Source organism: Mytilus trossulus, chromosome 1 (assembly GCF_036588685.1).
Source record: "Mytilus trossulus isolate FHL-02 chromosome 1, PNRI_Mtr1.1.1.hap1, whole genome shotgun sequence".
Classification (NCBI taxonomy): Eukaryota; Metazoa; Mollusca; class Bivalvia; order Mytilida; family Mytilidae; genus Mytilus; species Mytilus trossulus.
Genome location: NC_086373.1, coordinates 94418718 through 94434398, shown reverse-complemented (window position 1 = coordinate 94434398; position 15681 = coordinate 94418718). Strand labels below are relative to the sequence as shown.

At 32.5% G+C, this 15681-nt stretch overlaps 2 protein-coding genes across 5 annotated transcripts in view; one reads left to right on the top strand and one right to left on the bottom strand.

Annotated features, from left to right (window-relative positions):
- Nucleotides 1-62: 62 nt before the first annotated feature.
- On the bottom strand, nucleotides 63-5343 carry LOC134691412 (uncharacterized). Its single transcript, XM_063551941.1, has 6 exons — nucleotides 4851-5343; nucleotides 4199-4432; nucleotides 2721-2950; nucleotides 1750-1901; nucleotides 1250-1366; nucleotides 63-382 (listed from the first exon to the last, which is right to left on the bottom strand). Exons 1-6 carry the CDS (start codon nucleotides 5182-5184, stop codon nucleotides 154-156), a joined length of 1296 nt encoding a protein of 431 aa, XP_063408011.1. The 5' UTR covers nucleotides 5185-5343; the 3' UTR covers nucleotides 63-153.
- Nucleotides 5344-10255: 4912 nt separating this feature from the next.
- The window catches only part of LOC134691370 (F-box and leucine-rich repeat protein 13-like), a 33732-nt gene continuing 28306 nt past the window's right edge, over nucleotides 10256-15681 (top strand). For 3 of the 4 annotated variants that reach the window (XM_063551905.1, XM_063551888.1, XM_063551880.1), the window contains exons 1-3: nucleotides 10256-10431; nucleotides 12695-12798; nucleotides 13449-13545. In XM_063551905.1, the coding sequence (XP_063407975.1) occupies nucleotides 10354-10431; nucleotides 12695-12798; nucleotides 13449-13545 (279 nt within the window). In that variant the 5' untranslated portion in view covers nucleotides 10256-10353. Of the gene's footprint in view, nucleotides 10432-12694; nucleotides 12799-13448; nucleotides 13546-14272; nucleotides 14288-15681 lie in introns of all 4 variants that reach the window. The other variant, XM_063551897.1, reaches the window with a different exon arrangement.

Below are 15681 nucleotides of genomic sequence, written 5' to 3'. Positions count from 1 at the left end.
TAGTACAGGGATGAGCGGAATTTACAAAATGATTCAAATCGACTTTATTATATGAAAAACCGCCAAATCAGGCATGGTACAAAAGAAGAAACTTTCCTTTCTTTATTCATTTATTAAAAGTACCCATTCGGTATATTTGCTGTAGTGTTTAATTTATGGCAAAAGTTTGAAGATATGTATCAAATTATTTGAATATGCAGGAACGAATATCTCAAGATGTCCATCTCCGTCTATATCATGTGACGTGATTCCACCAACGGTTCCACCTTTTGTATCTAATATTTTTTTAGAATGGTATGACCAATTAGATACACTTTCAGAATCAGCATTTAAGATGTAAGCATGGCTGTCATCGTCACCGGACAATAAAATGAGGGGCTTTCTGAAAGAAATTGGTACAAACACAAATTAAGGCAATACATATATCTACACAAAAAAAATATAAAAAAATCAGCTATCCACCATTCCAAAGTTTTGAATTTTCTTCTAAACGACAAAAACTTTTCACAGATTACATGAAATAGTCATCTAAATGCAACAAATTAGAAAAAAAAATTTTTTTAGATAAAAAACCGGGATAGCACATCCTAATTGTCACGATGTTGTTTATAGAGCCCGTAGATTTAGATACGATCCATGTAAGCTCATATATCTTCAATGAATTACTTCATGTAGCAAAATCTATAAGCAATGTTTATATCATAACAAAGATTGTTTTTTTTAACATAGTTAAATAATTTTTGCAATTTACTTACAGTTATGAGTACAAATGATCCTAGCTTCATCCTCTTGATATTTTTTATTGATATTTTGACATTGTTCAAGGTCATGCCTTTCTCAAACTGTAAATAACGTTTTTACATTACATCCGCTGTATTTATACTGATTGGTACTTCAGTGTGGGATAACTTGATTTATGTATTTGTTGTAATTGGCTTTGTACTAGCTTTCAGTAGCCGATAGTATTCTTCTATCGGTGTGTTTATAGTTTTAATATTATTATTAATCCATTATTCTCTTTTCTTTATTGTTTGGTCATTTTTATTTATTGATTGCGTTACTGGGCAATTATTCTCTAGTTATGTAAACCCCATTCAGCCCCTTTTTTAAAGATACATGTAATACGTCGGCTATTCTCATTGTTGAAGGCCTGACGGTAACCTATAATTGTTTATACTTTGAGATGATAGTTGTCTCATATCAGATCTACGTATTTTAAATCTAGTTACATATACGTTAAGAAAATTACCCATTGTTTATTGATGGATTCCTAATAGTTTTAGCCGATCCTGGTGCACCACCGCCGGGAAGAAGATTGTGTGATTTAAAGCCTGTCATGATTGTGTGTCGAGTAAACGTTTGCGTTCTAAAATCAAATCATATGATGAGCGTAATAAAATGTGTATATTCAATATTATAGAAACCACTAAAATAATAAGACATTAAAATCCAAATTTCTTTCTCATTAGGCCTTATTAGTTCTATAAAGGATTTGAAATATGTAAATTTAAATTATCGTAGCAAGAAAAATCATCTTATTTTTACAATTTCTTTTTTCTAGAAAACTGTCGGTTAATTCTAAAACCGTGTTTATGCTAAACAATTATCAATCAACCCAAATGCTATTGTTTTCATTGCAAGATCAGTTTCCATAAACCATATATTTTCAATTGTTTTATATAGATACAGCAACATTAGGAAATCCCTTAATGAAAATAGTCCTTTAAAATTTTCGTTGAGATATTATACCTGAAATCCGCTGGTATTTCATAAACATAGACAGCGGTATTACTAAGACCATTTGAAGTGACTAATAAATCTGATTTCCCATCATTATTTACGTCATCGATCTGTACATCAAACACGTGACCAATATGTTCTTCAATCACTCTTGATTTAATCTAAAAGAAAAAAATAGAAACTATAACTATATTTTGAATACTCCTAAATAAATGTATATTTTTTTTAAGTAGCATGCCTCTTTATTGCAGTACGATGTCTATTGATAGTATAACGTCCAGTGCATATTCTACAGAATTAGACTATTAACCAGATTTGTTATCACATAAGCAACACGACGGGTGTCACATGTGGATCAGGATCTGCTTACCCTTCCGGAGCACCTGAGATCACCCCTAGTTGTTGGTGGGGTTCGTGTTGCTTATTCTTTACTTTTCTATGTTGTATCATGTGTACTATTGTTTACTATGTAGATTCTGGCGATTTGTTTGGCGGAGGAATGTACTGCTATATTGAAAATGGGTGCAAGTGGCATTTAGAAAGTGGACATAAACTTTGATTTGAAAAGCATAACTTTACGGAATTTTCAAAGTTTTAGAGCACTGCAATGGTTCTTTTAAGCACATATAGCATGGCATTGTTTCTACCAACATGGGACATCAATTAAACGTCCTCGTGTTGGCAGGACTAGGCAGTGTGTTTATACATCTCGTATTAAGTGTAGAAAAAGTGAGCAACTTTGATAGCGATATCATTTTATTTAATTTAAAACTGGGAATCAATTTAGAACGCAATTTTATCCAGTTATTATATTTTTTAGTACCCAAACCGTTGAGTTGAATTGTTAAAGAATTTTATCAATTGCTGATTTATTTACAAATAGATAATCTCAGTAAACTCATATAAAATACAAATACACCCAGATTATTTATAATATGTAGTAAGACCAAATTAAAATAATAAAATGATAATGAAACAACCTTGAGAGTGTCCGTCCATTTTCCTGCAGGATCTGTTGTCCAGTAGATTTTCAGTTGATTTGAAAAGAAGCCAGTTGTTACTATGACAGTATTGGTCCCTGCAGGTGTGGTCAATGTTGTTATATCAAAGAAAGTGTCCGAATGGTCAGCAATGATAAAATGGTGCCATGGGTTACTAATGCTATCCGTCTGTGGATGCTCGTACCAAACTAACTGTCCAGTACCACTACCTGATAATAGTTATCAAAGGTACCAGAATTATAATTAAGTACGCCAGACGCGCGTTTCGTCTACATAAGACCCATCAGTGACGCTCATATCAAAAAAGTTATAAACCAAACAAATACAAAGTTGAAGAGCATTAAGGATCCAAAATTCCAAAAAGTTGTGCCAAATACGGCTAAGGTAATCTATGCCTGGGATAAGAAAATCCTTAGTTTTGCAAAAATTCAAAGTTTTGTAAACAGGAAATTTATATATAAATTAAATGACCACATAATTGATATTCATGTCAACACCGAAGTGCTGACTACTGGGCTGGTAATACCCTCGGGGACGAAACGTCCACCAGCAGAGGCATCGACCCAGTGGTGTAAATAGTTATCAAAGGTACCAGGATTATAATTAAGTAAGCCAGACGCGCGTTTCGTCAACATAAGACCCATCAGTGACGCTCATATCAAAAAAGTTATAAACCAAACAAATACAAAGTTGAAGAGCATTAAGGATCCAAAATTCCAAAAAGTTGTGCCAAATACGGCTAAGGTAATAAGTCATTTATCCTGAGATTTTTTTTCTATTTCATATAAACATAAATCATCTAGTCACAGATAACACTGAAATATAGTTTTAAAAAATCAAAAGGAAATATTGAAGATTTTTCAACAAATTCTTAATCTACATTGTTCCCTCGTGTTGAAGTTAACCCGGCATGGTATAGTATGTACGTGACCACGAGAAAGAAGATTAGTTGAATTTTTTTTTTAAATCTTTCCATTTAGTGTTCAATTTATACAAGTACTTAATATCTTTTATTGAGTGAATGATTAATCGACTGATAAAAAGTATAAAAAAAAACCTACCGATCTCCAAGTTAAATTCAGAAAGGGAAACGGCAATACAGGATTATAAAATTATAAGCTCCGCTTACCTAATCAACCAACGATATTTTTTTCACATTGCGAATGGGGATCAACCGTGGTTTTTTTTTTGTCGGGACAAACATTTACTACTAGCATAACATTAAATATATAACATACAGAATTATTTTTTTCTATAAATCAGTTTTTAAAGAAATGATTGTAAATGAAAATACATTTTTTTAAACTCCCTTTAGAAACAAATGGGGTTTTTTTCTCACCAGAAATAAAGGATCAAATAATTAGTCAAAACTAACTGAATACTAATAGAATAAAAACACGCCCATACTCATGCAACCCACCAAAAGAACGGCTAGTGCCTATACGTGCATAATTTACCCAGAAGTGACTTTTTGGCTCGACACGTAACAGCATCTTTCTTTCCATCCCCATTCATATCGAGCCATAATACTCTGTGGTAAAACCAGTGATGGTCGTCTGATCCAGTTGTAATTTCCGTTGGTCGTTGTGGGGTACCTGTAGACAAGTCTACTAATCGAATACTTCCTTTTGTTTTTAATGGAACCAGAAAGCCACCGGCAATCGACATCATTTTCTTACCGAATACGTCATCTACAACAGTTATCCAAATTCGTGAATTTCACGAAATAAAAAAAATACAAAATCTGTGTCAATATACATATTGAGGATATAATTAACATGGACCAGAATTGCTAGGTATAACTATGATGGATTGATATCTTTATTTTGCGTCCAGTGGCAAATAGAATGTCTTGAATATTTAGAACGATGGTAATTATGCGAGCATTAAGGTATATTAACCTATCAGAAGATGTGTTTCTGAGACTGTTAGATCTAAATGTATTAAAGAGATTTGTATCATGCATTACCCATGTTATGGAGCAATCATTGATTGTTGTGAAATTGAAGAAGAGCTTTACTTTTTACAGTCCGTCGTCTTTAAAGTTTTTGTTTATATATCCAAAGTAACACCATCCATCATATTATTCTAAATAAAAAAAATGCCTACCTGGAACTTGATTGACCTCGTTAGGCCAGACAATATTACTACTCAATGTAGTATGTTTCACTGTATGGTGACCATTGCTTTGAAATGTTTGTACAACAGTTCCAATAGCTGGTATGAAGTACACGTGATCTGTAGTAAAAGGTGCTCCGTTAAAACTAGACACAAACAGGGAATAATCATCGTTTATTCTGCCAGTATCCTGTGTTCGAATCAAGCTCAAAAATCCTGGATGGCTGACTGTAAAATTGCCAATGTATTGTAAATTGTATGCCAAAATGAGTTGCATTGAGGAAATTAATGCTATGGTAGCAATACAAATTTGTTTCGACTTCATGCTTTGTATCCGATGGCGGTTGGGTTTTATGTATAATTGTATTATTTAGAATCCCGTTTACATATATATATATATAATTATCAAACTTTCTTATCTAGCACTGCTTTGGTAAGAAGTTTTCGTACTTGTAAATCATGCCAGTACTTTACTTTGCATACAACTATCTCTGAGACTAGAAGATTAGGACATGGTATAATTTATCCGATAGCTCATATGTTCTTATAATATGAATAGATATATGTGTGGGATATTCATCAATGTTGAAGAACACAAAATAGACAAAAATACATCTTAATAAAAAAAAAGATGCAGACTAAGGGACGATTTAAAGCTTGTGCTGAATTAAAATGTGTGGGTGTTTGTATGAAACTGCATATTTCTATAAATCTAGTGTTGTGTTTGGTACTTTAAAAATATATTTGCTTGACCATGAACCTTGCAGATATTGTCCTTGCTATCAACTGTTCCAGACATTTCCCGCTGGTACCACTCTTGTACTGTCCTGATCATTGAACTTAAATAAAGATAGAAAATGGTTGGTAGCATTTTCTTTATCGTAGATATAACCAAGTAGATAAAAGTTTTAACTACTACTAACCTTAGTTCTCGTTTCTCGGTCACCCGAAAACTTTCCACTCTTTTGTCGTCACCTTGACAAAAAAAATATGTTTCTCAACATGGTTTATGGAAATGATTGTCTTTAGTAGATACGTCGTTCTACTTTGACCATACTTATAATCAGTTCTCTGACACACATGCCTTTCTGTAGTGCATTCCATGTCTAGTAAAGAACATCTGATAAGATCGAAGTAAGGGGGTACGAGTCCTTTTTGTTATTTCGTTGAATGTGTTCAAATATCAAGAACACTAAACATATGTTTGGTCAGTATTTAAGGTTTAAAACTTGGATGGAGATTTGTCTCTTTGGCACTCATACCACATTTTCTTATGTTAATTGGCAGAATGAAATTTGCAATGAGATTTGCAGTTGTTCCTTCATGACTCTTAAAGTTTAGTAACAGTATATTTAATGGAGATAAATAACACAACTTTATTACTAGTATTTCATGTACACCAGTTCACAAACGTATGTCTACTAACCAAGTCATTGTGCTCCCTGTGGCAAAGTGGACCCTAGACTAGTTTTGCTTTACCGTTTAAGCTGTTCAGTGTTTTTGTTTTTATTTCTTTTATTTAAGGCTGCTCACACTTTTGTCTCTTCTAGAACTTAAACACGATTTTAATGGCTCATGATAAACATGGTGGACTGTTGCCCCCAAAGTGTATTATTAGTTCAGATGCCAGTATTTCAGTTTTATAACAAACTTTTTTTAAATTTGTCGGTTCAAAATTTTGAAATATAACCAGAGACATATATACACATCTCTGATATAACGAAACGTTTGTGTTGTTTAATTTTTTTTTAAAGCTTCACATACAGGAATAAATCAACAACTATGGTCCAATATTTCAGTGCAAAATCTTTAAGATTTCATGACATAATATACTGAAGTAGTTCATTCAGTTCTATTTGATACTAGTACTATAAGTGCTTTGTCCCCTCCGGGATCTCTGTGTTACAAGGCAGCGCGATATAACGACTTAGCTAAAGAGGTACTTTCTTAGCTTAACTGGGGCGCTTACGACAGACTAAGTCTCTACCACAATTTTTTAGCTATCTTTGCATTTATCTTATTAATGCATTTACTAACTTCGTAAAATCTAATAATATGTGAACAATTGAAATTCCAGGAAAAGTATACATATAAGTAACTAGAGGCTCTAAAGAGCCTGTGTCGCTCACCTTGGTCTATGTGAATATTAAACAAAGGACGCAGATGGATTCATGACAAAATTGTGTTTTGGTGATAATGATTTGTTTGTACATCTTACTTTACTGAACATTCTTGCTGCTTACAATTATCTTCATCTATAATGAACTTGGCCCAGTAGTTTCAGAGGAGAAGATTTTTCTAAAAGATTACTAAGATTTACGAAAATGGTTAAAAATTAACTATAAAGGGCAATAACTCCTAAAGGAGGCAACTGACCTTCCGGTCATGTTGAATTATTTGTAGATCTTACTTTGCCGACATTTACTGCTTTTTACAGTTTATCTCTATCAATAATAATATTCAAGATCATAACCAAAAACAGCAAAATTTCAGGCTTTAAAATTACCAATTCAGGGGCAGGAACCCAACAACGGGTTGTCCGATTCATCTGACAATTTTAGGGCACATAGATCTTGACCTGATAAACAATTTTACCTCATGTCAGATTTGCTTTAAATGCTTTAGTTTTTCAGTTATAAGCAAAAAACTGCATTTAACCTCTATGTTCTATTTTTAGCCGTGGCAGCCATCTTGGTTAGTTGGCCGGGTCACGCCACACATTTTTTAAACTAAATACCACAATGATGATTGTGGCCAAGTTTTGTTTAATTTGGCCAAAGAGTTTCAGAGGAGAAGATTTTTGTAAAAGATTACTAAGATTTACGAAAAATGGTTAAAAAATTGACTATAAAGGACAATAACTCCTAAAGAGGTCAACTGACCATTTCAGTCATCTGACTTATTTGTAAATCTTACTTTGCTGAACATTATTGCTGTTTACAGTTTATCTCTATCAAAAATGGTTAAAAAATTGACTATAAAGGACAATAACTCCTAAAGAGGTCAACTGACCATTTCAGTCATCTGACTTATTTGTAAATCTTACTTTGCTGAACATTATTGCTGTTTACAGTTTATCTCTATCTATAATAATATTCAAGATAATAACCAAAAACCGTAAAATTTCCTTAAAATTACCAATTTAGGGACATCAACCAAACAAGGGTTGTCGGAAAAATGTCCGATTCATCTGAAAATTTCAGGGCAGGTAGATCTTGACCTGATAAACAATTTGACCCTTGTAAGGTTTTTTCTTAATGCTTTATTTTTGAATTATAAGCCTAAAACTGCATTTTACCCCTATGTTCTATTTTTAGCCGTGGCGGCCATCTTGGTTGGTTGGCGGGGGTCATCAGACACATTTTTTTTAAACTAGATACCCCAATGATGATTGTGGCCAAGTTTTGTTTAATTTGGCTCAGTAGCAAAGTGATGGAAAAGCTCACTTGGCCCTTCCGGCCAGGTGAGCTAAAAAGCGGCGAACGATACCGGGGGACATTCAAACTCATAGATCGAAAATTATTGTCCCGTCTGATTATGGGTGTCCCGCCAACATGTTTAACACCGCCACAATATGTATGTATGTGCCAGTCCCAAGTCAGAAGCCTGTAATTCAGTAGTTTTCGTTTGTTGATGTGTTACATATTTGTTTTTCGTTCATTTTTTGTTCATAAGTTAGGCCGTTAGTTGTCTCGGTTGAATTTATTTTCATTCAGTGTCATTACGGGCCTTTTATACATGTACATGTATCTCAGTGATGTGCGGTATGGGCTTTGCTCTTTAATGAAGGTCGTACGGTAACCTCTAGTTGTTAATTTCTGTGTCATTTGGTCTCTTGTGGAGAGTTGTCTCATTGGCAATCCTATCACATCTTCTTTTTTATGATATTGACAACGCCATGGCTAAAAAAAAAGACAAAACAACCCTTTGGTGGCCCGGCTTCGGCTGTTGTCTGCTCTGTGGTCGGGTTGTTGTCGCTTTGACACATTCACCATTTCCTTAAAGGGTTTCTCAATTTTATTAAATAATACTGAGAACACAAACACAACAAAGAATACAAAAGACTGTGCAGCTGGAAGCCCACCCATAACGTGGGATAAGTTAAAAAAAAATCATCAGAGTCAATTTTGAAATTCCTAAAACTCTGATTTTGAAAAATAATCATTTTAGTTTATACCTATGGATACCTATGGATCTTCAGAACGCTGGCACTGTTGTACCAATATATTCTGCTCTACTTCATCGTTATATTTAATTGTTCGTTTCTCACTTCCGGATAGAATTTCGTATTCTGCTTCAAAAGCATACATTAATGGTTGGTTGGCCCAAAATTTATCTAATCTGTTTTTGAAAGTGTTTAAAGTTTTTGCTGAAATAACTTCTTCAGGGAGGCTGTTCCATATATCTACTACTCTGTTGGTGAAAAAGTACTTCCTGAGATCCAGACGACTTCGATGTTTCATAAGTTTCTTCGAGTGGCCTCTTGTTGTGTTTGTTGTGTTGTGCATCTCTAGCAGACCACTTGTGACTCTAGTGTCATATAACCCGGTCAATAATTTGTACGTCTCTATCATGTCACCTCGCAAACGGCGGAAACGTAGGGTTGGAAGCTTGAGTTTTCGTAAGCGGTCTTCGTATGGCAAGTCTCTCATTGTAGGCAGCATTTTGGTCGCTCTCTTTTGCACATTCTCAATACTAGTAATGTCAGCCTTCCTGTAGGGTGACCATATACTGTTTGCGTACTCCAGATTCGGTCTTGTAAACAAGTGCCTTGAATAATAAGGTAAATGTACGATTGTCTAGGTGGACAAAGGAACGGCGAGTAAGGCCTACGATCTGGTTAGCTTTATTGACTTGGTTTTGGATATGTTTTGCAAATGTCAGATTTGTGTCAATAGTTACACCAATATCCTTTTCTGATTCCACATTTTCAAGGTAAGTGCGTCCGCCTTCATACTTTTTCATAGTGTAGTTTGGTTGTTCATGTATTGTATTCCTTCCACTAATCGGTAGAACCTTACACTTGTCTGGGTGGAATTTCAGTAGCCAAGTTTCGCTCCAATCAAATAGGATGTCGAGGTCTTCCTGAATAAGGTTTTGATCGCTCTGATCGACTATTTCTCTAAATAGTTTGGTATCGTCTGCAAACATGAATACATCGGATATAACATTGTTTGGCAAGTCATTAATAAAAAGAACGAACAAATATATATTTATATTTATGGAAAACTTTTAGTTTGTCCAAGTTTGAATTAGTTCCCCTCCTTAAAGGATATTATCCAAGCATGTTCCATAATAATAAGGAATTACACATAGAAGCAAGGAAGAAGAATCCACAATTCCTTCCGGAATTTGCAAGGTGCGCTACGCAGTTGACTTGAATATTATAATCATTATCCGGGTATTTCGTTGCTACACAAACAACATGGATTCCAAAATAACGATTATTTGATTTATTTCCATTTCACGCTGCTTGTTTTATAAAGTTCCAAAAATGGCAGCATCTATGAAATCCTCTAACCCTGAATTGAAGACTTATCTGCGATCAAATAAGTTACCAGATGTTTATGAGGTATGCACATAAAGATGCAATCAATTTGGCTATAACTTCATAAGATCATTTTGTCTTTTATTTGTATTGTTTAAAAAAAAATGACATGTGATAAGTATGTTTCGTATTAGCAAAATGTCCTAGTCCTGACCATAATGTCAAATGTGACACAACTTGTACTTTAAGCATTGTTCCTAACATGGTACATGGTGAAATGGTCCTGTCATTGCTAGGTGTGAAAATTTAATTATTAAAACAACAGCCTCCAATAAAAGTTGACAGTATATGGGTTGAAAGTAATAAAATTGATATATGAAGACTCCCTTAAACAATCAATTATTTCCTGTCTATAGCTAATTGTAAGAAAAAAAACTTCTTCATGTTGGAAATGGAAATTTTAAGCAGGGACAAAAAGTTTTTATCTTTTACTATGATATTATGTACACATTAATCAATGTAAATCCCTGTTTGAATTTACAATAGAATTAGAAATGAAAGCATTAAAAACGATTTGAACACTTTCTATACAAGTTAATTATTAATTCTAATTATAATTGACCAAGTAGATAGTGGTTTTTATAGTATTGACCACTCAAAATTTCAATTGACCAGTATTTGCCGGTATTTCCCAGTATTTCCCGGTAAATACCGGTATTTACCACTGGCATGGTCAATACTAGTATTGACCGCTTTTTTGCCAACCTTGATTTTTGAAGGCGAGTCCAGGGACTCGTCATTTTTGGCCATGGTGAGTCCAACAGCAAGAAGAATATATTTTGTTTCAATATAATGTAATATCTTAGTTTCCATGGCCTAACAGAGCAATGAAATGACATTAAATTTAGATTACTTTTTAAACTTTTGCTATAAAATGATGATATTTGTGTTTAACTGTGTTCAGTTTATACAAAATATTTCAATATTGATGTATCTGTGGACTCACCAGTTTTGAAAATGGTGAGTCCAGACAGATTTTGATGAGTCCAGGACTCATGGAATCGCCTTAGCGAGTACCCTGCCTTTGTATATCTTTGTCCCTGCCCACGTCTTTACCTTTGAAAACCTTCATTGAAATGCTATAAATTCAAATTGCTGTTAAAAATAGATATCGGAAAACTCTGTTTTTGCAATAAAGTTATATATAAAATTGTTAACCATGCATCAATTGCATGATTATGATATAATTAACAGGTTTCTTTTCAATTGTTATACATTGTACAAATAACTAAGCTTACAAGTATAAAGTTATTCTCCAATAATGATACGAAAATGTATTTGAAATTTTATTTTAAGAATGTTAAAAAAGATTTTTTGAATAGTGGGGCAAGTTTGTGAAAAAGTGGTGCCATTTGGTGTGGGGCGTTTTGACAGTGGGGCGATTTGTCCTGCTTCCTTCTTCCTTTATATTCTTCTACAATACAATTTGAGACCCTATTTTGTAGTTTTACTTATTTGTTGGCAACACTACTGATTTTATGTTGTTTGGGATGTCAAACAGCATAGCAGGGGGGGATATCCCGGAGTCCTGATAAAGGTCCTATCCCCCCTCATAGCAGGACCCATTTATAGGTTAACTGTGCATATGAGAATGAGAAAAAAAAAGCCTAACATAGTTTATTTCACTACCATAAATATACATGGATGTACCAGTGAAATAAGAAACTGCATTACATTGTATTTGGATCTGCAGGCAGTGCTCTCAATGAGCCAAAGAAGATCTACACTAACTAGACCAGCTAAATGTATACTGTTGACTCCTTTTGTATCTCAAATTATGCATGGTACTCCATGCCCATGGCATCCTTTTTTAGCTCACCTGGCCAGAAGGGCCAAGTGAGCTTTTCTCATCACTTAGTGTCTGTATTCTGTCGTTAACAGTTAACATTTTTAACTTATAAATGTATTTTAGAGAACCACTGAATGGAATGAAACCAAACATGGCATGAATGTTCCTTTTGAGGTGCTGACTAAGTGTTGTTACTTTGTAGCCCAATTTTATCTTTTTTTTATATGATTTCAAAAACCCATGTAGAAACAGGTGAGCCATACAGGCTCTTGAGAGCCTCTAGTTCGTTCTTTCAACAGCCAATCATTTAAGAAATATATTTGCTGCACACCCTGCACACCCTTGAGGTGCTGATGTAGATTTTTTTCTATTCATTGACAACTTTGAAAGACAATTAAATGAATTTATAGCATGACATATTATATTGTATAGTTACTTTCTTGTTCAATGTTGATAATCCTAATTCTTTTTTTTACCATTTATCAACTTTATTTTTAGGCACTACTGACTGGACTTGCAATTATGTGTCCTGATGATCCCTTACAATTTTTACTGGACAAACTCAAGTTTCTGACTGAAGGTGGTTTGGAAGAACTAAACTGGTATGTATATCATGTTACAATAATGGAAAGTTTATGACAGATTTCTATTGTATTATTTGTTTGTCAATCAATTTAGCTTTGCATGTATGTCTCTTGTTATTAATCCTAACTGATATTGACAAAAAAAATGTGTAATGCATGTGGTAATGCATAACAGCTGTACTGTCTTTCCATAATTTTGTTTAAAACATACATGTACAAGTTTTTGAGGTACAAAATGATGTATTAGATTTGAATTGTCAAATAGATATAAAACTTTACTTGTAAAAAAAGTTCATCTACTTTTATACATGTTACGATAAGTGGAATGCAGATGAGCTGTCTTTTCAATTTATTATAATTTTTTAATATACAAATTTGCTGTTTTGGAGGTGTTAGAATGTTAATGTCAGAAAGGATGTACATGTAAGAAGGAAATTGAATTCTAAAAAGAGTTTGTATACTTTAATAGTAAATTGATGCATTAAATCATTAGTCCATAAAAAATATATCATGACAAAACCATGATATATTTTTTATGGACTAATGATTTAATACATCAAATCATTAGTCCATAAAAAATATATCATGGTTTTGTATAATAATGAAACTAAGGTGTGATATAAATCAACTTTAAGATATTACATTTTTATTTGTACTTATATTTTCAGGGATATGTTTGTTGATGAAGACATGAGACCTGTAGCTAAAATAATCACAGAAAGTAACCTGGATTTTATATTCAACCTTGATGATGAGAGTATGATTGTATGTATCCAAAATTTTATAGAATAATAATCACATGTAATCATTTGTTGTCCTAATAATTAATGTTTGATAGAATATATTATGTTAATAAATGACTTCTTTTTATATATTTTTTTTTTTTTACTTTTTTAGATAATATTCTTTCGTTTGTTTTGATCATTTGATTTTAGATTAAATTTGGTGAAAATTTCATCTCATAGTTAAAAGAGAAATAATATAATTGATTGATTGGATACAACTACATGTATCTTAAAGATACAGGTTAGAACATTGTTTATATTGTTTTTATTTGAAATATATGCTGAGTATAATAGCAATACAGTAATTTTAACTGTTGAATTACCTCCCTTTTTATGATATCAGTTTTACAAAAGTTTTAACTTTTTACATTTAATGTTTATTGTTTTAAAAAAAGTTCAGATGTTTAAATCATAATCAAATCAAAATTACCATTGTTATAAGCATTTCGATTAAATGTTCTAAAACTGTTTCCCCATATATATACATGTACAAGTTATTTTCTTTATATAATTTATATATCTGCTGCCAAACTTTCTTACTGACCAGTTATAAAAAACATCAATTAGTTAATTTTAATTGAGTATGGTTGGTGACCATTATTTCCTGAAGTAAACATTTATTTACTTATAGCTTTGTAATGTTACTATTAAACAAGTAAATTATCAGTAAATGTATTTTTGGTAATGGATCATTTAAAAACTTTCAGGGTGCACATGATAGAGTAAGTCATCGGAACATTTTCATAATAAAAAAGTAGTTTAATTATATATCTATCTATAGAATTAAAAATACTGACCAGTAATGCTAGGGAATATATATCTTTTAAATTACAAAAATACTGACCATGTAGTAATGCTAGGGAAATTAATCTATAGAATTACAAATTTACTTAACAATAAATGCTTCATCTTCCCTAGTTAGGGGTTACAATCCGACCCTGTCCTCTCCTCGCCAGATTGCAACCCTTTACTAGCAAAGATGTTAAAGCTAGGGAATATATATATTCTTAAGGATTATTGCACAAATGTTTGTAGGTTTATATATGGAATATCATATTGCACAAGCTTTGAGTGCATTTAAAATTCTACAAGGGGAAATATTTATGCAATAATCTATTTACTGTACATATGGCAAAGCTTTGAAGAAAAACAACATAATTTTTAAGTTAATTGCTATTATGTAAAAATCTTCAGTCTTAGCTAACATCATTGTTGTGTAAATGGCATCTGCACCTCTATCCCATGTTAGGTGAGTTTAGAACAAAATATTTCTCAAATTAAATTCAAATCAATGTTAATCAGCATTGCAATCTTCAGGTAATTATGATTACATACTAAAAGGAACAAAAATATTTCTCTAGACCATCCTGCAAAGTGACAATACCAAAGATGCTCGATGAATTAAATAGTGCTGTGATACAGGCAGGTTACTCTATCTGATAAAGGATGTCATATATGAGAAAATAAGTTACTAAATTCCCTGGTGAAGGACATAAATAAAAAAAAATCACTTTTAAAGATCCTCATGTTTATTAGTCCAAATAATTATGACGTCTTGAAAGGCTATTATAATTTTTTTCTTTGACGCCTTACGTCGAAGTAAGGCTTCAAAGAAAAAAATTATAATAGCCTTTCAAGACGTCATAATTATTTGGACTACATGTTTATTAAAACTTCACAATTTTGGTTACTATTAGATCCAAATCTTACTGCAGACTTTAGTGACATTCTAATTGACAGCTTCGATATTCTTACTTGTAGGGTATTGCATGAGTATTGTTGTGTATTGTCTAATGAGGGATATTTAGATATATGTCATTGATATTCTCGAATGGACAGTATTCACCAGGAGTTATGCAATAAGTCCTCAAAATTTTGATTTGATTTTTGTATTTTTACCCACTCTCTTTTAAAATAACATATAGTATTGTTGCCATACAGTATCACTTTTTGATTATTTTTTTTTTTTATTAATTTTAATATTCAAATACTAATCAACATATATTTGAGTGTAAATAACAAAAGGTGTATTATCTTTATATCAATATAAATTGCTTGGTGTTATAAAGCTAAGAGTTATAACAAAAGCATGTTTTATTCTGATATTATTGAACTT

Excerpts from the sequence above, each read along its gene's own strand:
- LOC134691412 (XM_063551941.1), bottom strand. The coding sequence starts at position 5,184 with ATGAAGTCGAAACAAATTTGTATTGCTACCATAGCATTAATTTCCTCA. Across the intron at positions 1,902-2,720 it reads AATGGACGGACACTCTCAAG|ATTAAATCAAGAGTGATTGA; the intron begins GTTGTTTCATTA and ends TTTTTCTTTTAG. Across the intron at positions 383-1,249 it reads AATCCATCAATAAACAATGG|AAAGCCCCTCATTTTATTGT; the intron begins GTAATTTTCTTA and ends AATTTCTTTCAG.